The sequence below is a fragment of the Thamnophis sirtalis genome, unplaced genomic scaffold (genome assembly GCF_051295495.1).
Source record: "Thamnophis sirtalis isolate CommonGarterSnake01/CBP01778 unplaced genomic scaffold, rThaSir2_p1.2 scaffold_7, whole genome shotgun sequence".
NCBI classification, from domain to species: Eukaryota; Metazoa; Chordata; class Lepidosauria; order Squamata; family Natricidae; genus Thamnophis; species Thamnophis sirtalis.
The window spans coordinates 29,064,983-29,091,511 of record NW_028261387.1 but is presented as its reverse complement, the minus strand read 5'-3'; the positions used below and the strand labels follow the sequence as shown (position 1 = coordinate 29,091,511).

General features: G+C 34.4%; 1 protein-coding gene across 14 annotated transcripts in view; it reads right to left on the bottom strand.

Annotated features, from left to right (window-relative positions):
- The window catches only part of DAB1 (DAB adaptor protein 1), a 788,454-nt gene that overhangs the window by 35,304 nt on the left and 726,621 nt on the right, over positions 1 to 26,529 (bottom strand). For 10 of the 14 annotated variants that reach the window (XR_015697263.1, XM_087719599.1, XM_087719595.1 and 7 more), the window contains 5 exons: positions 24,441 to 24,572; positions 21,319 to 21,438; positions 20,807 to 20,845; positions 19,064 to 19,129; positions 13,692 to 13,751 (listed from right to left, as the gene is read on the bottom strand). Coding sequence is in view for 13 of the 14 variants with exons in the window: in XM_087719599.1 (XP_087575725.1) it covers positions 13,692 to 13,751; positions 19,064 to 19,129; positions 20,807 to 20,845; positions 21,319 to 21,438; positions 24,441 to 24,572 (417 nt within the window). In the remaining variant the exon portion in view is untranslated. The remainder of the gene's footprint in view (positions 1 to 13,691; positions 13,752 to 19,063; positions 19,130 to 20,806; positions 20,846 to 21,318; positions 21,439 to 24,440; positions 24,573 to 26,529) is intronic. The other 4 variants (XM_087719607.1, XM_087719605.1, XM_087719600.1 and 1 more) reach the window with 3 other exon arrangements.

Below are 26,529 nucleotides of genomic sequence, written 5' to 3'. Positions count from 1 at the left end.
CTGGTCAGAAAATCCTGATTATTTCTTAAAAGTGAGTAAATATACTTATATATATATGTGACTAGATTAAAATCCACAAGTTACAAACTATTCAGGAAGTGATTTTACATTCCAACTTATTTGCTGACTTGATTCTAAGAAAGGTATTCAGATAATCAACACGTGGATTGATCCATTTAGGTTTGCATTACTCAATACAATCTATAGTCAAATTAATTCTAAATTCCCTCAACATTGTATTTATTTACCTTTAAATCACAGTCTCATCAAAAGGTAGGAGCTACGACCAAATAATACTAAAAGCAGTCACATTAACTACACTAATATTTTTATACCATTTTTCCTGGTATGATTCCCTTTAGGGACTTTGAGAAATCTAAACATTCATGTATTCTAGCTGTATTGAGCATTTGTATATGATCACAATAATGAGAATCAATTATCAAGTTTTGAAGGTGGTAAAAATGCATCTTTCAAGGCTAAGCAAGGGCAGTATTTAAAAATGAATAAACAGGAAAAGAAATGCATGCTAGAAAATATTATATATTGGCTGCTTTCCCAAAATAGGTGATCAGCAAGGAAGCACTTTAGAGGACTGTTTGAGCATTTGGTAGCAGGACTGCAAAGGAAATAATGGGCTAAAGCTTTTTTTTAATAAAAAAAAATATTTATTATTATTTATTTATTTAACTTAAATCCCACCTTTATTATTTTTACAAATAATTCAAGGTGGCGAGAACATCCAACATACCTTTCTCCTATTTTCCCACAACAACCATCCTGTGAAGTGAATTGGACTGAAAGTGAAACCCAGCCGGCTTTCATGGCTAACTTGAACTAGCTTTCACGGCTGGACTTGAACTCATAATCTCCTGCTTTCTAACTTGGTGCCTTAACTACTAGACCCATGATGGCGAACCTATGGCATGTGTGCCACAGTGGCACAAGGAGCCATATCTGCCGGTACGTGAGGCGCCAGCTCCAGCGCGCAGGCGTGCGCCAGCCAGCTAATTTTCGTCCTTCAGGAAAGCCTCCAGAGCCTGGGGAGGGTAATAAACTGAATTCTGGGGGGAGTCATTTTCGCCCTCCCAGAGACTTGAAGAAAGCCTCTGGAGCCTGGGTGGGCAAAAACTCCCCCATCTGTGTGTGGGGGTCATGTGTGGATATATGGGGGGGCATGTGCGCATGTGCTGGGGAGTCACATGCACTTGTACAGGTGGGCAGGGTGCATTGCATTGTGGGGCACAGGCACACGCACAATAGCACACACATACATAAATTTGGCACGTGTTTACAAAAAGGTTCGTCATCACTGTAGTAGACCAAACTGCTATGGGCAGAGGTTTGATCTTTATGTATTTTTTAATGCTGAAGAGTCAGGCAAAAGTATTAAGGTTAAGTGAACTTAGATTTACTGCTTTTATCATAACTCTTCCTTCCCTTTGTACCCCTTTTTTTGTTGAACACAATATACACTTAATTTGTTGTGAATTAGTGCTGCCTGTCAAAGCCTGATAACTGATTATACACAGCTTTTCAGCCTGGAGAAAAAGTCAATGTGGTATATTAAGGCCAGTACATCAGAAATTGTTTGTAGTTGGATTTTGCATGGTGTTTGTAGTTGAATTTTGCATGGTGTTTGTAGTTGAATTTTGCATTTACTGGTGGCGGGACTGCACCTTCTCAAACATCTGAGACAAGCACGGTTTCTTTAAATATAATTTAAAAACATGGAACTGCCTCTGTGGCAAACACCTTCCTACACAAAATATAGTATAATTTTGAATTACACAATTCAAAATAAGAAAAACCTGATATCTGAAGTCACTATCTCACATTCCTCCCACTGTTGAGTTTACAGTAGTTTGCAGTGCCCTGTGATCATGTGACTATGATTTATATTTCCTGCTCCCCTTCTGGAAACTAGTGTCTACTTCCAATTTCTCACAAAAACACACTCATTATAGGCAATGGATTCACTTAATCACTACCACATAGATTTAATAACCACTGGGAAAAAGGTTGTAAAATCAGGTGCGGTCACTTAACGACCAACATGACATAGCGCCATTTGTGGCTCCATTATGATAGACATAAATATTAGAATATGCCAATAATTCTTGGATCATATAAATCTCTGGCCAAAAATAATCTAAATTCCACATTGAAAATATTATAACACTATTAAAGTTTTGTAGTCTTTATACTACATTTTGCCTGAGATCCTATGACTGATATAGTACTCTTGTCTGCTTCAATGCTGTGAGAACTATATTCTTGTCTAACTGATTCTTTTCCATGCCATGATGCAGAGATATTTAATTTCCTGCTGTTACAGTCTGGAAAGAGTATTTTGGATGCAATTTCTTTCTGGATTCTTTGTTATAGGGATAGACCTATATCATCCTCCAAAGGCATTTTATCACTTTCAATAAATAATTTCTGCTGGGTTAAGCAGAAATGCTATGATATCACTTTCAATAAATAATCTCTGCTGGGTTAAGCAGAAATGCTATGATCCTACATGCAGAACACAGTTGGACACAGTTAAAAATTTTAATTTTAAGAAAGAACAAGTTTTTGATCTACTCGTCCTTGCAGTATGATCACTCCACTCACTTAAAAGTCTTTAAAATGGATCATCCAAGGATTAATTTATCCTTAATTTTTACTTTTTCCCGATTCTCTAGTCATACCAGCAGAGTTAAGATAAAATATTTCAAGCCTAGTAATAACTGCAACTAGAGCTGGCAAAACGGAAAATTCAAAAGATTCATTTATGATGATGCCACAAATCAAGTCAAAAGACTTTCGTCCATTTGACAGATACATAATGATGTGGTGCAAATTTCCTGATATCACTTTCTCTCTTCTTCTTTATTTAAACATACCAAACTGTAAATTTAGGTAGAGAAGAAGAAACTCAATGACAAGGAATATGATTTACATACAGACAAATCCTAGAATCTATCTGAGAAATCTCTAGGAAACATGATTTTGACATCCTGATTACCTTCTTTTAGTGAAAACAACACTGAGTTAGATAACTTAAGGCTGTTTCATATGTTGGAAAAGAAAAAAAAGCCTAGCTGGAAAATCAAACTGCAATTAATGCCTCTGATAATGCTCAGAGCTTAAAGTTTTTGGAAAAAGTGCAATATTTCAGCCTTCAATAATCTTCATGACTTTCAGCTCCACCTAATATCCATCATGTGAGAGTGAAGGACTCTGGGGTTCTTGCAAAGCATTCTCCATGTTGCAATTAATATCTATGTACACACAGAAAACAGATGAGTTTTCAGAAGGTATGAAAATGTGTTCAAGTAAATGGCAATTCTGCTCCCTTGAGAGCTTGAAGAAGAGTAATGTGAGCACAGGTCTTCATGAAGAAGAATCATGAAGTCATCTGCCTCTAGAAAAGAACATGCTCTAGATTCTAATGTTATGAACAAAAATGAAATGGCCAATCTTATCCTAATTCTCTGTTAATGTGGAAGACTGAAAACTTATAAATAATGTTCCTAAAATGCAATTCAACTAGGATGTATAGCAGTATTTCTCTTTTAACCGTTAACTGAACGGTTAACTGAAGTTGAGAAAATAATGTTTAGAATGTCATGAAAAGAATAAGCACAGACACATCACAGAACCAACTCAGAAAAGAAATGAAGCTTTGAAATAACCCTTTGTGTGGTTCAGCACTGGTTTCTTTCCATAATAGAGCTGAATGTGTTTCAAAAATGTTTTGGGAGACATTATGCATACATGAAGACAGCATTTCTCTACGATTAAAACAGCCTCACTTTTTATGGCTAGTGCGCTGCTTTAAGAAGCAGATTTATTTTAATGAGTGGACTTTTAAAGCAGCTACAATTTCTTTTCAGAGTCATGTAGAAGGCTGGGAAAGGTGTAGCTACTTTGATGAATAGGAGACAGATATAGCAAGGACTTCTTCTGAATCATTTTGAAATACACATAGCCATTGTCCAATGCATCTCTGAATTCTGGTCTCTGTAATATTTCCATAATGATGGTTTTCCCATGACTAAGCTTACCACATAATAAAACATTTTTAACCTGCTCAGTGAAATATTTTTTCATAGTTTGCAATAAGGAAGCATCAAAATAACTGTAGCTGTTTCACTCTTTGGAAGCATGATATGAAAACAGCAGGTATGGTAGAACCTTTAGCGGGCATTTGCCTAGTTCTAACTATCATTTTTAAGGATTTTACTGTGCATAAGATTTTTATTTAAAAAGAAATCCTTGGGGTTTTGTAAAGTAGAGTAGCAAGGATGAGAAAAAGAAAAAAGCCTAAATTGTTCTATATTAGCTGCCTAATTGTAAGTGGGAAAACACAGAAATATGCCACACAGATAAGCAGGCTTCAGAAAAAGAATGGCATTTATAGCCTGATCACTTTTAAATATTTAAACCAATGCCTGTAAAAATTAATCACACATTTATTTACAAAATTGTGTAAAATGTATCTCAATTCTGCAGAACTTTAAAAAAAAATAAAGTTTCACTCCAAGCTGCCTGCCTGTTTGACCTACATCAGGCTAGTCAGCCTTGAACCCACATTCGAAGTGCTAAAAGCAAAGCTGATGTTTAGTTGTATCAATAGGATCTGATCAGAAGTGTAACATTCCATTAGCAAAAGACATAAAGTTAAGACTGCCCACATGCCAAAAATTTGAGAGCTGAGAAAATACATGATGATAGTATATATTAACCGCAGTAAAGTTCTCTGATAGGCAATGAGGGTAGATTTAATTAGGCAATATAGTTCACAGGTTAACCCCCAATTCCCACAGGGACTCCACCACTGTGCCTTTTTTTAATGTCTCTATTTTTATTTGCAAACTAGCTGATAACCTGGTGTTGCCCAGATATTTATAGATGTCTACATGTTTGTCTGACAGGGAACCATTGAGAGGGGCCCATTCTTCCCCCTACTCCCATGCCCATCATCCCTGCCCTCTCCCTTCCCCCTCCCATGTGCTCCTCTTTCCCACCTTGTCTACGATCCTGGCACTCTGCCCCAAAGCCATCAGGCGCTTCCCCATTGATCCACTGGAAACGTCAGGGCTGGCTTTCCAGAGGAAGCTGCGAAGGAACTGACATCACAAAAAATTGCCACTCTAGGACGCTGCACTCACCCTCCTTAACGGGCCAGGTGTTCCAGAGTTATGCTAGAACACACAGACACACACACCAGGGGTGTCTTACCCCCCACCCCTGGTATTTGTTTCCAGAGTATAAGTCATCTGTATACCAAGTTTGGTTGAAATTGCTCGAGGCACTCCAGAGTTATGCTGTAACATACATACATACATACATACATACATACATACATACATACATACATACATACATACATACATACATACTTTTTATAATCATATAATAAAATAATAATATAATATAATAAGAATAAGATAAGAAGATCTATTTCAGTAGGTGACATAATGCTCTGTTAAAGATAATCATCCCTTCAAAGCTCTGTAAAACTAATGATGTGTATTATAATTTCCTATCTTTCTAGCAAATCTAAAAAGAAAAAAAAATGAAAGAAATCACACTATACAGTAGATACAAAAACTAATTGTTTATGAAGAGAGGCTTGCCTTTCTGAACTGCCATGCTCATGGAGTTTTATCCATTGTTCTTATTCAGAACAGATAGTTGTTTTCATTACAATTTGGACTGATGCTCTCTTTTCCAAATATATCCATTATTACAAGATGGTTCAAGCAGAAATTTGAAGTTTTTATCACGTGAAGCAGAAGAATTAGTATATGTGATACTTGGCTTTACTGCCTGTTGTCTCTTTATTTTTCCTGTACCATAAACTGTTTCATCTATTGTCCCTCTGTCGCTCTTACATTTTGTGCCTCTTCTTCCTACACCAGTTTTCTATCTGAAGCAGTATCCACATGGTAATAAATGGTCTTTAATCTTCACACACTTAGTTGATTCAGAACGGCTAAATAGACTATATTGCCAAAAGTATTCGCTCACAACTGAGTCTGATTACGTGGATGGGTGAGCGAATACTTTTGGCAATATAGTGTATATTGATGGAAGGAAGGAAGCCACTAGTGAACAAACTCTGCAATACAATACAAGATGGTCATATTGACATCAAAATTTGAAATGGCCAGAGTTGTAAAAATGAAGGAAGGAGACGCTTCAGAAGGGTATAGTAACATTCATTTCCTGAATAACAATAGTATTAAGAAGCCAGTTAATGAATCTGGATGACCAGGGATGCACAGTGTTCCCTGGTATAAAAAACAGAAGGCCTTTGAATAGTGTTCCAGGATCTCAGTTCAAAAAGCAATGGAAGGGATCAGGTCATTTCTTTTACTTGCCAATTTGAATAAAATAAAGCATATCTTAATCAGTCTCTATCATTAATTACTTCTTCCAGTTTTCAGAGGCAGAATACTCAGGTCAAGCATATCTGCATTTAAATAGGTTCATCGTCAACCTGGAAACACAATGAATGTTTTAGAGATAAAGGTAATGGCAACAGTGACATTTGCTTTTTAGCAGTGTCACTACATGTCTTGATAACATATTTTAAAAATAACTGATTATCACACTGTATGGATATGATTCAGCTACACTTTCTATATCTGATGTTATTGTCAGCATCTTAGTCTTAGAAATATACTATTCTCCTTCTAAACTCCACAAGATAAAGACATGGAATTAAATTTAATTTGTATCCCCATGATGTTTATTATTTTTAAAGCACTTCTGTATATATTTTTTAAAATGGCATTTTGGTGATATCATTTTGCACTGAAATGGTTTGACTCTTACTGAATTATTGAAAGAATGACAGTGCATTCTATTCAATCCTTTTGGTAGAAATGCAATGTCACCAGCTATTTTTGTGATATACAGTCCTCGACTTACCACTGTTTGTTCAATGACCATTTAAGATTATGACAGAGCTGAATGGATTTATAACCAGTACCAGAAATTATGATATGTTTCAGGGGGTGGGAGAGTTCCGAGGAGGCCTAGTGCAGGACACATGTGAGTTGAGGAGGTGTTGCAGTGTGAACTTGGGCCCTTGCCAGGGCTCCCAGGGCCTCCCCCATGCCTAGGCACCTCATGCTCTACTTAACAATCCATTCAGTCGCTTAACGATTGCAATGGGAAAAGCCGGGATTGTGCTTTTTAAACAATGTGATCATGTGGGCAACTGATATAGCAACTGCAGCAACTTACAACCATAATTCCAAGTTTAACTGGGGTCATAAATTAAGAACTATCTGTAATTTAATTTTACATAGAACATTATTTCTGAACACCAATCAGATACTTTAGTTGCAGATGGTAAAACCTTCTAATAAATAAATAAATAAATAATAATTCAGGAAAACTAATCATAATACATGTTTACCTCTCTTTGTTTATTCAAACATGTATATTGCAAATATACAGACAAGTATGCTTACCAAGCGGTTTTGAGAAATATGCAATATAGGAACAAAGTTTGATCTGAGATAAATTTTAATTATGAATAGAAAAATGTGACTAAAATTATTATTGTTCTATTTTCATAGAGAGACATCACACTACTTTCATTAGGAAGGAAGGAAGGAAGGAAGGAAGGAAGGAAGGAAGGAAGGAAGGAAGGAAGGAAGGAGTGTATCATTATTAGTAAAGGTTTAGCTGCAGACAAGTCATTCATATCTTATGGAAATGTGAATATACACCTCATTCTAACACAGTTTCAGCTTGTTAAAAGTTGGTCACTCCTGGCCATTCTTCTGGCTTATTACTGAAAATGTACTTCATTGGCCAAGCAATAATGGGATAGTTGGATTTATCAATATAAATGAAAGTTCAGAACTATGATGACTTTTAAACTTTTAAATAAATTTGGCTAGATAGACACAGCATTGTTCTTTTTTTCTCTCTCCCACTAGTCCAAGTGGCCATCTGTCCCGATTAAGGGTATAGTTTTAAATGGGATCAAATTCCAACATATGTGTCAGCCTCATTGTGTCCATATAAATAAATTGATAAAGGTGCTCTACAAAAATATGTAGACACATTCACACAACCCATAACAATTTCCTCCTCTTATTCTTTCCCTATCCCAATGTACAGTTGCAAGAAAAAGTATGTGAACCCCTTGGGATTACATGGAATTTTGCATGAATTGGTCATAAAATGTGCTCTGAACTTCATCTAAGTCACAACAATAGACAAACACAGTCTGCTGAACATAATACTACACAAACATTAGATGTTGCCATGGTTTAATTGCACATAACATGTAAACATTCACAGCACAGGGAGGGAAAAGTATGTGAGCCCCTAGCCTAATGACGTCTCCAAGAGCTAATTGTAGTCAGGAGTGAGCCAACCTTGACTCCAATCAGTGTGATGATATTGGATGTGTTGCTGACAGCTGTTCTGCCCTTTAAAAACACACACCTGTTGTGGGTTTACTGGTTTCAAGAAGCACTGTCTGATGTGAACCATGCCTCGCAGAAAAGAGCTCTCAGAAGACCTACGATCAAGAATTGTTCACTTGCATGAAGCTGGAAAGGGTTACAAAAGTATCTCCAAAAGCCTTGATGTTCATGTGTCCATGGTAAGACAGACTGTCTACAAATGGAGAAAGTTTACCACTCTTGCTACTCTCCCTAGGTGTGGTCGTCCTGTAAAAATGACTGCAAGAGCACAGTGCAGAATGCTTCATGAGGTAAAGAAGAAACCTAGAGTGTCAGCTAAAGACCTATAGAAATCTCTGGCACATGCTAACATTTTTGTTGACACATTTACAATAAGGAAAACATTAAACAAGAATAGAGTACATGGGAGGACACCACGGAGGAAGTCATTGCTGTCCCAAAAAAATATTGCAGCACGTTTGAAGTTTGCAAAAGAGCACCTGGATGTTCCACAGCACTCCTGGCAAAGTATACTGTGGACAGATGAAACCAAAATTGAGTTGTTTAGGAAAAACACACAATACTATGTGTGGAGAAAAAAAGGCACAGCACACCAACATCAAAACCTCATCTTCACTGTAAAACATGGCGGAGGGAGCACCATGGTTTGGGGCTGCTTTGCTGCCTCAGGGCCTGGACGGATTGTTGTCATTGATGGGAAAATGAATTCCAGAGTTTATCAAGACATTTTGCAGGAAAACATACGACCATCTGTCTGCCAACTGAAGCTCCGCAGGGGATGGGTGATGCAACAGGACAATGACCCAAAGCATACAAGTAAGTCAACACAAAAATGGCTTCAACAGCACAGAATACGCCCTCTGGAGTGGCCCAGTCAGAGTCCTGAGCTCAACCCGATTGAAATGTTGTGGCATGACCTTAAGAGAGCAATTCACACCAGACATCCCAAGAACATTGCTACACTGAAACAGTTTTGTGAAGAGGAGTGGTCCACAATTACTCCAGATCATTGCGCAAGTCTGATCTGCAACTACAAGAAACATTTGGTTGAGGTTATTGCTGCCAAAGGAGGGTCAACCAGTTATTAAAACCAAGGGTTCACATACTTTTCCTCCCTGCACTGTGAATGTTTACGTGTTCTGTGCAATTAAACCATGGCAACATCTAATGTTTGTGTAGTATTATTTTCAGCAGACTGTGTTTTTCTATTGTTGTGACTTAGATGAAGTTCAGAGAACATTTTATGACCAATTCATGCAAAACTCCACATAATCCCAAGGGGTTCACATACTTTTTCTTGCAACTGTATGCATGAAAAGTCATGTCTTTTCAAATATTAAAAAAGAATTAAGAGTTAACTAACTTAAGTTAGTTAGTTCTTTTTTCATTCACTAGAGAATGCACATGAATGATTTGTGCAACACATGTGTTTATTTATGGAATTCAACAAAACAAAAATTCAACAATACAACAAAAAAAAAAAGAAGCTTAGAAACAAAGACATTGATGCCACCCAAAAAATAAGGTCTGGAAAAAAAGCCAAGAATAGTTTAAAAGACTCACAAAAGAGGTCCATCTGGAGAGAGATGGCTTATTTATAAAGGCCCACGTTGGGAGCCATACCCATTTTAGAGAAAACACTATTCCAGAGAGCAGCTACCATAAATTCCACTTTCTGGGTCCCATCAGGTGGCATTTTTTTTTAATCTATGGAACCTAGAACATGATGATGCTATTAGAACGTTTGGGATGACCAAGGTAATCCCTTAAATAGCTATAATAGCTCATTCTTCTGCATTCTGCATCCTGGACAAAGTGCAGCTTGAAGTTGTCTTCAAGAATAATATTAAATATTTGGCTTCTTCAAGGGGTTTTATTACAGACAAGAAGCCTGTGATAAGTATTTCTCCTTGACTTCACTTATTTTATGCCTTCACATCTTCATGCTGCATGTCCCCTCCCAATAACACTGACTGCTGCTGATAAAGTGTGATGAAGAAAGATAGGAAAGGATAAATGTTTAAAGGCCATTTTTTGCCATTAGAAATTAAAATGAACGAGGGAGCAAATGTTGTAAAAAATAGTTTTGTTTCTTTGTGTAAGTTTTTCAGCTGGGAATTATCACATTCATAGAATAGTCATCCAACAAATGTTATAGAAATTCCCAAGAAAAATAAATGTATCACTAATGGGATGATAAAATATCCGTATCGAGTGTGGAATAGGTTTCCTGGCTGGCTTAAGCAAGTTGTTTATATTGCTGGAGGGCAATGCATGCAGATGCTACTCTGAATGCCATCTGGATGCTATTTTCGAAGATACAGGAAAAGAAAAACAAGGTAAACTTAAAATATGACAAGGGAGTACAAGCAGTCAAACACAAATGAGATACCTGTGATAGAGATCACCTAGTGACATTCAGTGAAAATATATAATAATATAGGATGAAAAGAAGCTTAGCTGCTTTCTGACTGGTTAACAAAGGTCTGCTTTCTCTCTATTAAAATGCTGCTGTTGTTTTAAAAAGTGGCCTTGTGCTACACTGTGTATTGAACCATAAATAATAAACAACTTACCTTTAGAATTCATGTACTGCTATTTACGACATTATGGCTCTCTTAATAAAACTGTACTACTCTTAAACCATTTGACTGGTATCAGCCATAACTGGTTCAAAGATGAATCCATCTTTGCCATAGAGATAAGAAACCTATGGCATTTGTGAGGATGATACATTGCAATTCATAACATCTTTCATCCTTGGTTATGTTGACTCAGTTGATGAGACCTATGGTTCAACTACATTAGAAAGGTTGCATATTCCTCACTTGTTCTATAATGCATTTTTGTTTTGAAATGCGTGGAAATGTGTTTGAATGTGCAGTTAATAGTACTCTATTACCAAAGAAAATCTAGATTGACAGAAGTCTTTCAGAGGACCTATACCCATTAAAATCAAAATTAGTGTGTCTTGAGTCCGAATATACTCATTTGCAGACAGAGGTAACCTTCTCTTTGTAGGAATATATGATTAATCAACTGCAGGCAAAATTGAATCAGGAAAACGGGGAATGGATAGATCTTAATATAGCACTGCGAGTCATTTGAAAGCCTTCATAAAATTGTAAACAGATAATTTGGACATGTTGATGGGAAGATTAGGTTTTATTGTTTCTTGACTGACAGACCTAGTGAAAGGTATTTGTGCTTTGCCTCCTGTTGCTAAAATCCAATGACAAGCAAAACCTGACGTGTGTATAATAGGAAGGCTTTAGGGAAAATATGAGAAACAGCTCATTAAGAAGCTTGTACTTCAGCAAGTTTTAATTTCACATGGTAGAATTGCAATATTCAGAAGATTTGCAAAATATTGAAAGATGTCATTTGGTGAAACCTACTTTATTTTGTTTGCTCACATGTATTTGAAGAGTGGGAAGTTTTATCTAAGCATCATTCCTTGATCTGGTGCCCTTCATATATCTTGGGCATCAAGTCCCAGATTTTGGCTGGGAATTTTGAAAAATGAAGTTCACATATCTGGATGCCAGCAGTTGGGGAAAATTTGGGTTGAAGGTGAGGGTCAAAAGTTTAAGGAAGACTGACCATAAACACAACAGGAAAATTTTCAGGAACAGCTTAAAGTTTCCTAATCCAGAGCCAGTATAGACAACATATCCATTTTCTAGTATACAAATGTTTGCAGTTGTTAAATTCATTTCACAGCACATTAATTTTGACATTCAGCAACAAAATAGGAAAATAGTTTTGCCAATGCCAACTTTCCTCAAAATGAAAACAAATACTATCTTAAATCAGCTGCAATATTGTAAGGTACAATGTATTAAAAGGAGGGAATAAGGAAACAAATTTCTACTGATTAAGTTATTCAGGTAAAGTTATTTAGATATCCATAGGGACAAAAAGATCTACTATTTAAGTAAGTATCTTTGGATATGTAAATGAGACAGAAGTATACTGGGTAATCTGGACACAAATTGAATTTTAAAGAATTATCTAATAGAGAAAAAAATAGCAAAAAATGAATACAAATAAACCTGTTTGCATTGTGTGTAATTAGTGCATGCTTCATTTTCCTTCCTTTTCTTAATAATTTGTGGAGAAAATATCAATGATTTGAGCTGTGTTTGATTTTCTCTTATAATCTTTCTTTTAAAATATATTTCTTAATTTCTGACAATATTGAACATTTATTAAGCTCAGAACATACTAAACTAGATCTACATTAGGCATAATGAAATCAATTGAACAAACGGACTAACTCATCCCATTAATTTCAATGTATCTACTAGAAAAAAATGGTACATCTACAGGACACTGCAGCAATGTTACTATGTAGATGATGGTCTTACGTGTTTCTATCTCATTGTCTGATACCAGTATGAAACTCAAGGTAGTTGCATGATGATGTCATCATCCACATTTTATCATTTGTCTCTCATATTCTATGCAACAGGATTTAGAATGAATTTTAATAACAGTTAAGTGTTTATATAAGACTGTATTCTAAGGGCAAGTCTATCTCTGTCCCCTACTCTTTCTCCTTCTATTACTAATTTGTTTAAAAGTAACTACTAGTAACCTAATTGGGTGTAGGACAAAACACAAGGAGGATATGCTTATACACTCTTCGTCTTCTTCCTTTATGTACTGAAGAGAAAAAAGATACTCCACCAACAGAAATATGTTTAATGTTTCCTCCCCAAGAGGAAACAGATTTTTAAAAAAAACTTTAAAGGGGACTATGCCTTCTTTCTTTGGATAGGGCCCTTCTAGACTGGGGCCCCACTGCATAGTATCCTTCATTGTGTGTCATTTTAAACTACATCTGGATCAAACTGAATATTTATTACACCGTACATCTACATCTGAATAATTTCTAAATAATTTCTCAGCTTTGGGAAGGCAGATTCATAAAAAAATGATGAGATCATATGATTCGTCCACATCCTTTATTCCTCGATCCATTCCTCGTTCCAATTTTATTTAAAAAAGTATATGCAACAATAGTCTCCCTGTCCTGCTCATCCAAAAACGTAAGATGAATATAAATCAGTTGTTGGGATGGATATTCTTCTGTACACTTAAAGTAAATATAGCTTATATAAATAAGGAAGTGCTGCAGAGGTATTTTAAGCCTCACTGTGATAATTGTGCTAGAGTAATTTTTGAAAATTTAAAATTTTGGGAAAAAAGGGTTCATCTGTAAATATATTATATACTTACACTTACAGGTTGGCTTTTTGGCACATCATAAACACCTTCTTTCTTTTGGCTAGTAGGAACCTGTGGAAAGAAAAATGTAATTAGGATCAACATGACAAGTACTTGAAGCTCTTACTGGAAGTTTAATGGATCATATACAGTATATGACTCTGTCATCTGAAACAGACACATTTTTATCATAAATTAGATGAAAGTCCTCTTTCCATAGTTCTTGGAATTCCACATCTTTATACTAGCCTCCATCTTATATTATCATGGATAGATGTCTTGAGTTTACTATCTAATACTCTAGGTTTAAATTTAAAAAAGGACTCATTCACAACAAATCTGTAAGTTTATACGAAAGTAGAATTAGTATCCTGTAATATTGTACTATTTCTTATATTATATTTTTTCCATGTAGAGTTTGTGCATCTAGTCCCAATCCATATTTGTTACTTTAATTTATTATTTGGGAAGAGAAAGGATTTGAGCAATATGTGAAGCTTCTAATTGTAGGTACCAATGACTGTCCAATTAGTACTTTGTAGAAGAGATCTGAGTCTTTTATTTTGTTCACATCTGCTCTGTACTCATTAGAAATGGTTTTTCTTCCCCATTTGAGGATGAATAATTAAAGAACTTTGGTGGAATCAATAAAAGATATGTTTTTGAAACTTGTGCATTTTCTTGATGTCCTTCCAATGAATCCTTATTCCACTTGGTTCCAATCGCTCTTTTCATTTGTATTCATTTGTAGCCTAATACTTTCTAGAAATTAAGTTTCATTTATTGGTGCTACTGTTTAGTTTCTTTAATATCTTGTTAGACTTTATTTGTACTGGCAGCATTACATTTCTCTCATGTCACTTTTTCTGAAATAATTAGATTATGTTTCATATTTAATCAAGTTCCATGTAATCTTTTTTTATTACTTAGCAGGTATGTTATTTATTTGAATATATAATCCAATAAAGGTTTAACTATCCGATGTGGAGACTTTTTATTTAGTGTTATGAGTACATACCATGTTATTGTATGAGAGGATTTTATATTACTTTATGCCTATACTATAATGCAGACAGTATATACCACTATAATAATGTGGTGCGATACATCTTCTAAATTACGAGAAAAAAATTGTATACAACATTAAGAGAGGAAAATAATCAAGACATTCTTAACTTGAGAACTGGAAAATGTTATTATCTATTGGTAATAGCAAAAAAGTCAAATATAAGAATATACGGAAATTTTCACCTAGCCATTAAAAAGATGCAGAAGATCTCATTTTAAACATTTGCATTTCAAATACTTTCCTTATTTCTATTGTCCATTTCACCAAAATGTCTCAGATTCTAATTTTACAGATTACAGATGCTTTAGAATTATAATATCTACTGGACACAGTAGCCCAATGGAAGTGCCAGCTTTGGCTTATACTGTTCAAGAACAAAGTTATTATACGCTATTTGTATTATCAGTTTATAAATAATAAGTAAGTTCTTTTCAGATTGTTTGAAAGCAGAAAGGAAATTCCTTATTGGACTGTCAACATTTTATAACACTCACAGCATTGACAGCTACTTTGTCATGGAAGACTGGATCGTAAGTGATGTGGTACATTTCTACTTTGCCTTTTTAAGACGAGGTATTTTTGACTCACTTATGACTATATTTAGTAATTTTGCTCTCTATCTTTTGAGTTGCTTACAAAATGAAAAGATTTTTTTTTCTATCGAGATTTTTATCTCAATTCTAAAGGCATTCATTCGCATACATTTAATTGGGTGCTTAACTAAAGGAAAGGAAAATTAGCTATAAGTGACCAAATGGGGTAGTTTTATAAATTGAGCTTCTTTTTAGGCCAAGTAAATGTTGTAAATTTACTGGTATTTTATCAACGCATAAGATAATTATAAAATAAAAATATTATGTAAAAATGAATAAAAATTATCACAGAAATGGAAAATAAAATGCCAAAAAATATCCACAGCATTTAAAATTTAGTCAGTTCTACAATTGCACTTTCTACAACTTGCCTAGGATGTATTAATTACTGCTAGCTTTAACTTGACATAATGCAGTAAAAACTCATGATTACAGACTTGCTTATTCCTACAACCATATACATTTTATACTAATAATGCAAAGTGACTCAGTGACTCAAAGTGACTTTGTTAAATTGGCTAATATCTATTCTTATGTCCCCAATCATAAAAGCATGAGACAAAGAGAAAACTCTTTATTTAAAACTGACTATATGGACAAATTCTAACACTTTTAAAAAATAATAATAATAATAATCTCTCTAGAAAAAGATTCCTGGAGATTATTACCTTGATACTGCAGAAAGGAAAGGTAATTTTAGGGACCAAGAGAATGATCCTAGTAGGAATGATAGTTCCTGGTAGGACTATCTTTGCTGGTAAGTTCAAAAGGGGAAAAGTGATGTTAATGTTAGGCTTTTTACATCAACGATAATTCACAACAGGTTCTGAAGCCAGAAGGGGCTCTGCAAGTATGTAGGAAATTGAGCCATGGAGACTGTACCTACATCAAAAATTTGTAAAGCAATGGAAATCTACTTCAACATTGTTATCAAAAGAACCATGTTGAGCTGAAACATTTAGAGAAGCTGACATTAGAGGATGAGACACTTGAGGTTAGACATTACTCCTCTAGTTATTGGGGAAGAATTCTGACATTCTATGCACAGATTAAGACTTCAAATAAAGTTGACAATCGTGAGTGCCAATGTTGTGGGGGGGGGGAGGAATCTCATTTTATAAGGGTACGTGCAGTTTGAACCAGAAATGTAAGAACCATGAACCAAGAACAATTGAAATGAAACCTATTACATTAAAAGCAAATGAGTGAATTTATGTTAAATAGAATGGGTTATTCAAATCAGATGATTACATACTAAATTTCAAGGGTGCTATTATAATGTTAGCAACATATAGTACTGCTAATGAGTGATAGAATTTAAACATTGGTAAGTAGAGGCACTAGAAATTATAGATGGCGTATGAAAGAAATATGTTGTAGGAAATGAAAAGAAGAAGATAGGCTATACAGTAGTTTTGCAAAAAGGGCATTTCCAACCTTAGTTTTAGGAGCATAAACTGAGAGTCTACATAGAGACATAACTGAATGTACAATCAGAAATTAATTGACCACATAATATAAACAAAAAGAAGATGGAAAAATGCAATCCATAAGCCAAAATCCATTCAAGTAGAAATTGTGGAATAGACTACAGATTTGTAAAATATAGATTGAAGGACAAGAATGTAACATCAATTTAAAAAACAGTACAATGAATTTATTTTATTTATCAAATTTACAGGTCCCCCATCTCACTCTCAGAACAACTTTTGGCAGGCTGGTGTAATGGGGGCAAGAAGGTTTCGCAGATAACTTGGCCCCATGCCATCTAGGACTTTAAATGTCAGAACCAACACTTTAAATTAGATGAGGAAGCAGATCAGCACCCAATGAAGATCACTTCACTTTTTACAATGAAGAATGAAATAATTGAATTTGGAGAAATAGTGGTTCAAGGAAAGATAAAAGGATGACAAGGGGTTTATAGTGCTATCAATGGTTTCTCTTGAGCAGCAAATACATTATAGAATTAGAAGGATTAGAAGAGGTGTCAGATGGAATAAAAATTGAGAAGTGGAACTGCTAACAATCTCAGATATTACTTGTTAGGTTAGAGTTTATTTTGAAAATAAAAAATCTGGGTGAATGTTAAATTTTAAAAAAGCCAAGATTATGCCAGCATATACATTTAGTGAACCTAGGATTGATAATGAAGCAAAGGTAATAGATAGTTTGATTTCATAAATAAAGTAAGAAAATATTCTGAGCATGTAAAGATTTATTCTAGGAAGGAAAGCAATGACTATACCTAAACAGTATCATGAAGAATGTTAATATTTTCATGATTGTCAAGGTGAGAATACTTAAAACAATGGTGTTTTTACTAGAAATAGATATGATGGTGAAAGCTAGACACTGACAAAGAGACAAAAATCTATTTCAAATAATGGATTTGGAGGCTATTCCTAAGAGTATAAAGGTTGTGATTGATCAATTGATCAAGGCCAAATAAAGGCAGATTACTTCTGTGAGGTGATAACTGGTGAATAGAAATTCATAAATTTCAAATAAGATGCAAAGGAATTATGAACTAGAAAAAACTATTATGGATAGCAATGATGTGGGAAACAGAGAAAGAATCAGGTAAAACTGGATGAACACAATAAAAGAAATTATTATCAGTCTTTGAATGAGTATTGAGAAACTGGTTCCTCCCCAAACTTTGGACTAAGGTGGTTGCCAGGTTCCTTTAGGTGGGTGTTGTACGAGAAAGAGAAAGGTTTCTAAGCCACTTTAGAAACATTTCATTAACACATATAAACAAATAAATGAAATCATAACAAATGTTACTACATAACTGGTAAACACTCAAATATAAAAAGGCAATAGTAATTCTTGTAGCAAAGGAAAGGTATTATACAAATAAACTTCAATCATACTTCTTATGATTAAAAAAATCTGTTACTGGTAGTATTAAATAGGGCTTCCAAAATGATAATTGTAGCCAGAATTCAGAAATAGAATTTTGTACTCGTTCTTAATTCTGTTAAAAGAACATACTGCAACTCTAAATCTGGTTAAGTCAAAATAATTTTAGGTAATTATGGATATAAAGTGGATTCCAACAACCATGGGTCAATTTGGCATCTCTCTCTCTCTCCCTCCCTCCCTCCCTCTCTCTTCTGAAGAAAAAGACATCCTAAAGGAAACAAATAGTCCTCAACTTACAACCATTCATTTAGTGACTGGTTGATGTTACAACAGCCCTGAAAAAGTGACTTATGAAAAAGTTGCCTTTTTCACCCTTATGACCATTGCAGCTTCTACATGGTCACATGATCAAAATCTGAACACTTGGCAACTGGCTCATATTTATGACAGTTGAAATGTTCTGGGGGTGGGGGGGGTGCCACATGATCACCTTTTGTGACTTCTGACAAGCAAAGTCAATGGGAAAGCCACATTCACTTTATAACCGTGGTACTAACTTAATAACTGCAATGATTCATTTAACAACTGTGGCCAAGAAAGATAATAAAATGGGACAAAACTCACTTAACAACTGTCTCCCTCAGCAACAGAAATATTGGGTCAATTGAGGTCGTAGGTCGAGGACTACCTGCACTCTACAAACTAAATCCAAAACCTGTACAAGTATGAAACTGTATCTATGACTTTAGGAAAAATAAATGAGCTTAAAAGGAACTTTACATATTTTACTTTACAAAATATGCTTGATGATTACGGGAAGGAACAAGAACACAAATGTACAAATTTTATACCTGATAAATGTTTTCTTCTGTTTCAGGCTCACGAATTGGCTCATGTCCAGCCTCAAACACAATGTACTATTACATCAGCAGCAAAAGAAGAAAGGTCAGAGGTGAAAAAGAAAGGAGAAAAAGGCAGTTTTGAACTTTAGAAGAAATAATCATCAGCAGTAAAGGAACAGGTTGACAAAAGATGAACTTTCTTTTTTTCTAAAAAAGACTCCCCAAAAATGTGCCTTTCTTTTACAGAACAGAAATAAAGGAGATGTGAAACTTCTAATTGTCATTGAAGAAATTTCCTGCTGTTTCCTCAACAGAGTTATGAACAGAGTTCAACTTTGTTTCCAAAGGAGCTTATGTATTCCTTATAGTACTTTTAATCTTATTTAAGAAAAGCAGGGAACATGGACTTCAGCAATGAGTTTATTTTAAGTGCCTGGTTTCTATACTGATTCCGAAGATGTTCTATGAGAATAACATCACAGAGAACTATATCAATATTGATACTAATTCTAATTAATATAATCAGCTACATATTTTTTTCCATTTTCTTGGAAAGACAATTTTCCTATACTGTATTTTAAAAACCACTTCTTTCTTCTTACATATTTCTATAGCTTTTTTTTTTTAAAATGATCCATAGACATAGCACTCACTGAATGCAAAGCCATAATGGAAGATTTTACACATCAGGTTAAACCTAACACATACATACTTCCCAAACCAACATTATAACTGAGCATTGCAAGTCAGATGACTGATTCCTAGGGCCTAAATTAAACTAGCAAAATTTTAATTTATACCAAGAATTGGTACAAAATGTTCTGAAAAATAAATAAATAAATAGAGTGAGGAGGACAATCTTATAACTGGCAGAGGGGAAAATCTCTTGTATAGTTTTCCATATTTCCTAGAATTTTCCCACAATTAGTTTTTAAAACATCCCCTTTGGATGATGGATGAGGCATTGGCTGTAAAAGTTGGAACTAAGATACCTACCTTGAAACACCTATCTTATTTCCCATTGCCACAACTATTTATCTTCTACTATTATAATGAAATCTTAGTCTAGAGACTTTGCATTTCTTTCTCTACAAGATATGGACATCCTATTTCACAGGTAGAAATTTAGTATGCCTTTTGGAGAAGCATTAATTTCTTATTTTTTTTCCTAATTAAGCAATGTGTTTATTTCTTCATTAATCTTTAGCATGAGCAGATTTATTATTTCAATAACAATCCTAGATTATGAATACAGGGAGACTCTTACCAGCTCTGAGAATGACAGCACACCTGCTTGGCAACTTTTGTTTCTCAAATGACCTCCCAATTAAATAAAATTAATTTAGAATGACTCATCTTTCAACTTACATCTTATTTACTTTAAAATATTTAATTAGAACTGTCCTTCTCTTAAAAGGACAACCTCAAAGCACATGCGTAAATATAAATAACCCTGTCAAAAATGAGTTAGTTTTTGAAATTACCTCTCAATTATTATTGCTAGACATTGTTTTTATATTTTAGTATTAGCAACATTGTTTCCTTTATTTTCTATTTTTAATGTTTTGTTGCTTTAAAAAAAACTAAAATACTAGTTTGAAAACATTTTTAAATAATTTTCAGTCTTATCCTTGATACCTTATTGATCTGTTTTTGAAATGCTGAAGTTTTGTTTTATATTTTTCTATTATTTTATAGATAAAACCATGTCCCTGATTCTGAAACTTCACAAAAAATGGCTTCAAAAATTACCTGATAAACAGGATCCTCTACATCTTCTTCCAAAATTGTCTATCACAAAGAAAGTCAAAGATAAAGACAAAAAAAGGGAGAGAATATGAACAGCAGATGCCTAAGAGCCATATTCATGATTTAAAGCATAAGGGAACTGCATAATATATAGATGTAAAATAGAAATTCTCATTTGCATGAATCTTCTTAGCCCACAGTGTATAAAATTATGTATGAAATAACACCAGAAAAAGTATCACACAATTACTCCAAAGATCTCCAAGTTTATATATAATATGTTTATTGCCAAGTCAACAAGTTCACATGATTAAGTTTTTCACTAGAGCTAAGTTGATTTTAATCACTGTCAAACATCATTGTACCAACACCAACAGTACCATCTTCAAATACAGAAATTGATCTTGTAATAAACTGGTTTTTAGTGTTTTGAATCACAAGTTCTGTACCAAAAAAGCACCAAATCAAACACATATTATTTTTTTGCACTTGCCTACCAAAAATTATTAAAATACCTGATATACTGCTTGTTCACATTGTTTATCTTTTTGTGCCTTCTTTTCCAGTTCTTCTCTTTGTTTCAACTCATAAATAAGTTGGAAGAGGTCTCGCAAATCCAAAATCACAGGTTCTGCCTACACACGATACAGAAATAACGAATGAATGTCTATGTACGAATGGAATATATATACAAAAGGTCTAGCTAATAAAACAGCATTTCTGATAAGGCAGATGTTAATGACAAATATCAAACCATTTAGTCTGTTGCAAGTGCATTTAAACCAAAGGAATTAATATTGTTTGGCAGAGTTGTTCATTACAGGTGGCCCTCATTCAGTGACTGTTTCAACTTTCAACTGTGCTGAACGTGAGAGTTCTGGCTGTTGGAGCATTTCTGTGGTCATGTGATCATGATTTGTGACTTTCCTTGCCAGCTTCCCACAAACAAAGTTAGGGGAAGCTGACATGAAATCACAATCACATGAGGTTCTTGCTCAACAGCCTGCAATAACTGAGAGTCTGCTGGAACAGCCATTATTAAACAGCAGAGTCATGTAACATTGCCACTTCACTTAGCAACAAAAATTCTGGTCTCAATTATCATAATTAAATGAGGATTCCCTGACAACAATTTACGATGGAATATATAATGGAGATAAATTTTGAAATAATTTCATTCACTAATGGAATTTGTTTAATTATATTAGATATTGAGCACCATTTTGATCAGTATTGGGTCTTTTTTCTTAGCTTGGCCTGTTGTGTACATGTACTCACAAATTACTGTAAAACTGAGCAGTTCTATGTGCACATTTACAAAACTACTTTCCTGTTAGTTCCTTATTCTCAGCCACATTTTCATTTCTGGCACTAAGGCAATGTAACTTACAAAGAAAAATTCAGTGCAAAAAACTGTTCTGTTACTCCATGAATTGCATAATCAAACCAGCTAACAGGTTTTTATAACTGAATATATTTTATTATTAATTAGTAGTCTATCATTTGTCAGACACTAAGTGGCTTACAGAATTAAAATGTTAAAACACCATATAGCAAAACATAAAATTAAAAGTACAAATAGTCCCAGACTTACATTCGTTTAGTGACCATTCAAAGTTACAACAGCACTGAAAAAACGTGATTTACTGTAAAACCAGTTTTCACAATTGTTGCAGCATCCCTATGGTCATGAATACCTGATAACTGGCATGCATTTATGGCAGTTGCACTGTCCCAGGTCATGTGATCACCATTTTAACCTTTCCATCTGGCTTCCAACAATCAAAATCAATAGGGAAAATCAGATTTGCTTAGCAATTGCAGTGATTCACTTAACATTTGTGGCAAAAAGGTTGTAAAGTGAGGAAAAGCCCACTTAAAAACTGCCTTGCTTAGCAACAGAAATTTTGGGCCCAGTTGTGGTCATAAGTCAAGAAAATTGTGGGCATAAGTCAAGGAATACCTGCATATTGGTTGCTATTCCCCAGTTAAAACTCTCTTTATTCTTCTTTTCTGAATTAGCTCCATTAGAAGAAGCTTTGAATCTAAAAAATATTCAATATTATATTTCAGCACTTTCAGAGTAATTGAACTAAAACAATAGATGGAAAATCCATAGAAAAATATTATTCTCCTTGAAGGTTTTTATACCAACAGGAAATTTGTCTCATTGATATTCTGTCTGGATTTGGTTCAGCTCTCACAGCCACTAAGCACTGGGGCAAAGACTTCTATTGCCATCCCTTGCTTGGCCTGGGATACATATATAGAGTTGGATCTCATCAGCATACTGGTGACAACTAACTCTAAATTGATGGATGATCTCCCAGAGCAGCTTTTGTTGATGTGAAACAACTCTGGAAAATAAGCTGAGCTGTGAGGGACCCCAGATTGAAGGATGCAAGGCTTCAACCTTTCTTCCCTCCAAAGCACTAATAGAAGCGGTTAGCTTAGGAAAGAGCAAAACCAATGTAGACTAGTATCTATGACCCACATATGGCCAAAACGATATCATAATCAATAGTATAAAATGCTGCTGGTACATGGAGGGATACATTCCAAGCAAACGTGACCCTGAATTCCAATTGGAAGGAATTCAAATAATCTGAGAGGTTTTTAGGACCCTCTGAAATTGGAGCCAAACCACCTTCTCATCAACTTTTCCTAAAAATAATAGGTTGTAGACCAATCATCAATGTTCCATCTTCTGTATGCATGTAAATCCTTACTAGGACTTCATATAAAATTTCTTTGTGGTGCCTCTGTTTTCCTAGAGATATTTCAGTGCAAGGACCACATTTTGAAAGTCCATTATGGATAGTGCTGTGTAGTGAAGAAAATGCAACTAAAACCAAAATAAAATTCATTTAATGCAATAATACATTAATTCCCAGGTAAATTTTTTCTCTTGATGAAAATCTCAAACATGATGCAATTCAAAAATGAGTAACCCAACTCATCTCAAGCTTAAATTTCTTATTAATGCTTTACTGGTGACTCTATTTAATAGTTCATGCTATTTAAGCATAAATGTAATTTATTATAACTTTAAAATGAATTTTAAATTCAAAATTGTAAGATATAGAAATAACATTGGCAGATTACATATTATATGAGATTGAAACTATTGCATCTGAACTCATATCAGAAATCTCTTTAATGTGGGTGGGAGGGAGTCTCATCTATTCCTAGTGAATTAATTTGTACTTTATTTATACTGGTCAAGCTGCAAATTTTAACTGAAGATTCATTTTTATATACCATATATAAATTATACTTACAAAATAATGGTAATTAAAAGGAACAAAAAAGATGCTTTGAGTAGGCCCTGTAAAATAGCTATTTGTTTTCCACAATTTTCTATCTAAAAGAGTGAGGAGGGACTAAGTAAGCCGATTTGTATTCAGCTAGTGTGTACAGCTTAATTAGGAAGGAAAATAATTACTAATTAGAAAGAATACATCAAGAAAAAACTAGGAACGATGACTGTGCTCATTCCTTTCCATGACTGATATTGCTAAACTGTCATTTCAGAACATTTATGCAGGGGCTTATGACAGCATTATGTACTGCATAAAGAATGCTACTGTGGATGATAAAATGATGATAGAAATGAGAAATGATACTTGATACTTACTGCCTGGGCTGTTTTTATTGCCACAAATCTATGATTCCCTTCCTTTCCACATACGTATCCAAAGGCCCGATGGTCTGTGATATCCTTTGCGATGTATGAAATTTCATGTACTGCATGATGGTGTTGTAGTAGCTGTTCATAAACAAAGCACAGGAAGAGCATTTTTAACAGAAGCTCAGGGTTTGATTGAAAGCACTCAATCCATTTTTATGAGGATAAATCAGAAAAAGAACAATCCCACAATGAAAAGCTTGTGGTTTGATCGAGTCATGTGATTTATATTTATATGGATAAATGTGTAAAACAGCAGTATCACAATGAAAAGCAATGCTTCAAGCACATTTTCTTCAAGACTACATCTGGACGTTTTGATCATGTTTATAATCATTTCATGCTCTAGGTGCTTTAGGTGTTTCATCTAGTGTTCTGTTTTCAGTTAGATGAATCTTCCTCATCTGTTATCACACTCTCTTGTGATATTGTGTCAAACTTCAGATCTTTCAATGACAGGTTGCTTTTCTTGTGATTATGAAGAAAGCTTGAATTGCTACAATTCCTTTATCATTATTCTTCAGTATCTTTCAAATGGCCTTTGTGACAAACCAAGCTTATGGATGAACATGTGTGGATATCCTGAAGTAGCATTAGCACTGAAATTAATATTGCTACTGTTTAAATAAGATTAAGTAAGATTTAAAGGCCAACTGGCAATTTGTTCTTTCTTTCTAGAATTCCTGGACTGGATGGTGTAAAAGTTGTTATAATAAATAAATAAATCATACAACTTTCATCATAGCTCCATTCTTCTCCCAATATCTTGTTTATTTGTGTGTGTGTGTGTGTGTACACGTATGTACATACATACACATACAAACATATACATATACATACACAAACACACACACACACACATATACATATACTCTTCTTTGGCTTATTGAATGATTCTGTTTTGGATATCTTGTTCCCTATTGCTCTGACAGTCCAATTTACACAATGTCCAATGCTAATAATTGCTACTCAAAAACAATCATGTTAGGTAACGAAGCTAAAAACCCTCTTGCCAATTTTATTTTATTTTTTCTTATTAAAAATTCTTATTGTTATTATAACTTATAAATTATAGTGATTAAGAAAATCTCATGTCAGTCAATGGTACTAGCAATATAGAGAAACAAAGAGAAATATTCTTTCTACTATATTTTAATTTCTCTTTTTAATTAGCACAGAAAAATGAATTTAAGTTTAGCAGAGTTTAAGATAATATTCTAAACTGACATTTAAAAGATGAATTTTCTTGACATTTATACTTGTCAATTTATGTCATAAAAATATATGAACTACATATTATGATTTGAATATACTGCAGAATATACTGTAATCTACAAGTAAGACACTGAACAAATATATATTATAGTTAGTCCTTGACTTACAATGACAATTGGAACCAGAATTTCTTTGCTAAGCGAGGCAGTTGTTAAGTAAGTCACACCCACTTTTATTGTCTTTTTTGCCATGGTTAAGTGAATTGTTGCAGTTATTAAGTGAATCACATGGTTGTTAAGTGAATATAGCTTATCCTGTTCACTTTGTTTGTTAGAAGCCATATGTGAAGATCACAAAGGCAATCATATGACCCAGGGATGCGGCAGCCATTGTAAATACATTACATTTGCCAGATGCCTGAATTTTGACCATTTGATTATGTCAAATGGTCTATGGATGCTGTGGCGCAGTGGTTAGGCTGCAGTACTGCAGGCCACTTCAGCTGACTCTTATCTGCAGTTCAGTGGTTCTAATCTCACCGGCTCAAGGTTGACTCAGCCTTCCATCCTTCCGAGGTGGGTGAAATGAGGACCCAGACTGTGGGGGCGATATGGTGACTCTGTAAACCGCTTAGAGAGGGCTGAAAGCCCTATGAAGCGGTATATAAGTCTAACTGCTATTGCTATTGATGGTTGTATGTATGAGGACTAGTTGTAAATCACTTTTTTCAGGGATGTTGTAACTTCAAAGAGTCACTAAACAAACAGGTTTAAGTTGAGTTTATATCTCTATATAAAATAATAGGAGAGGTGATCTGGTGTAG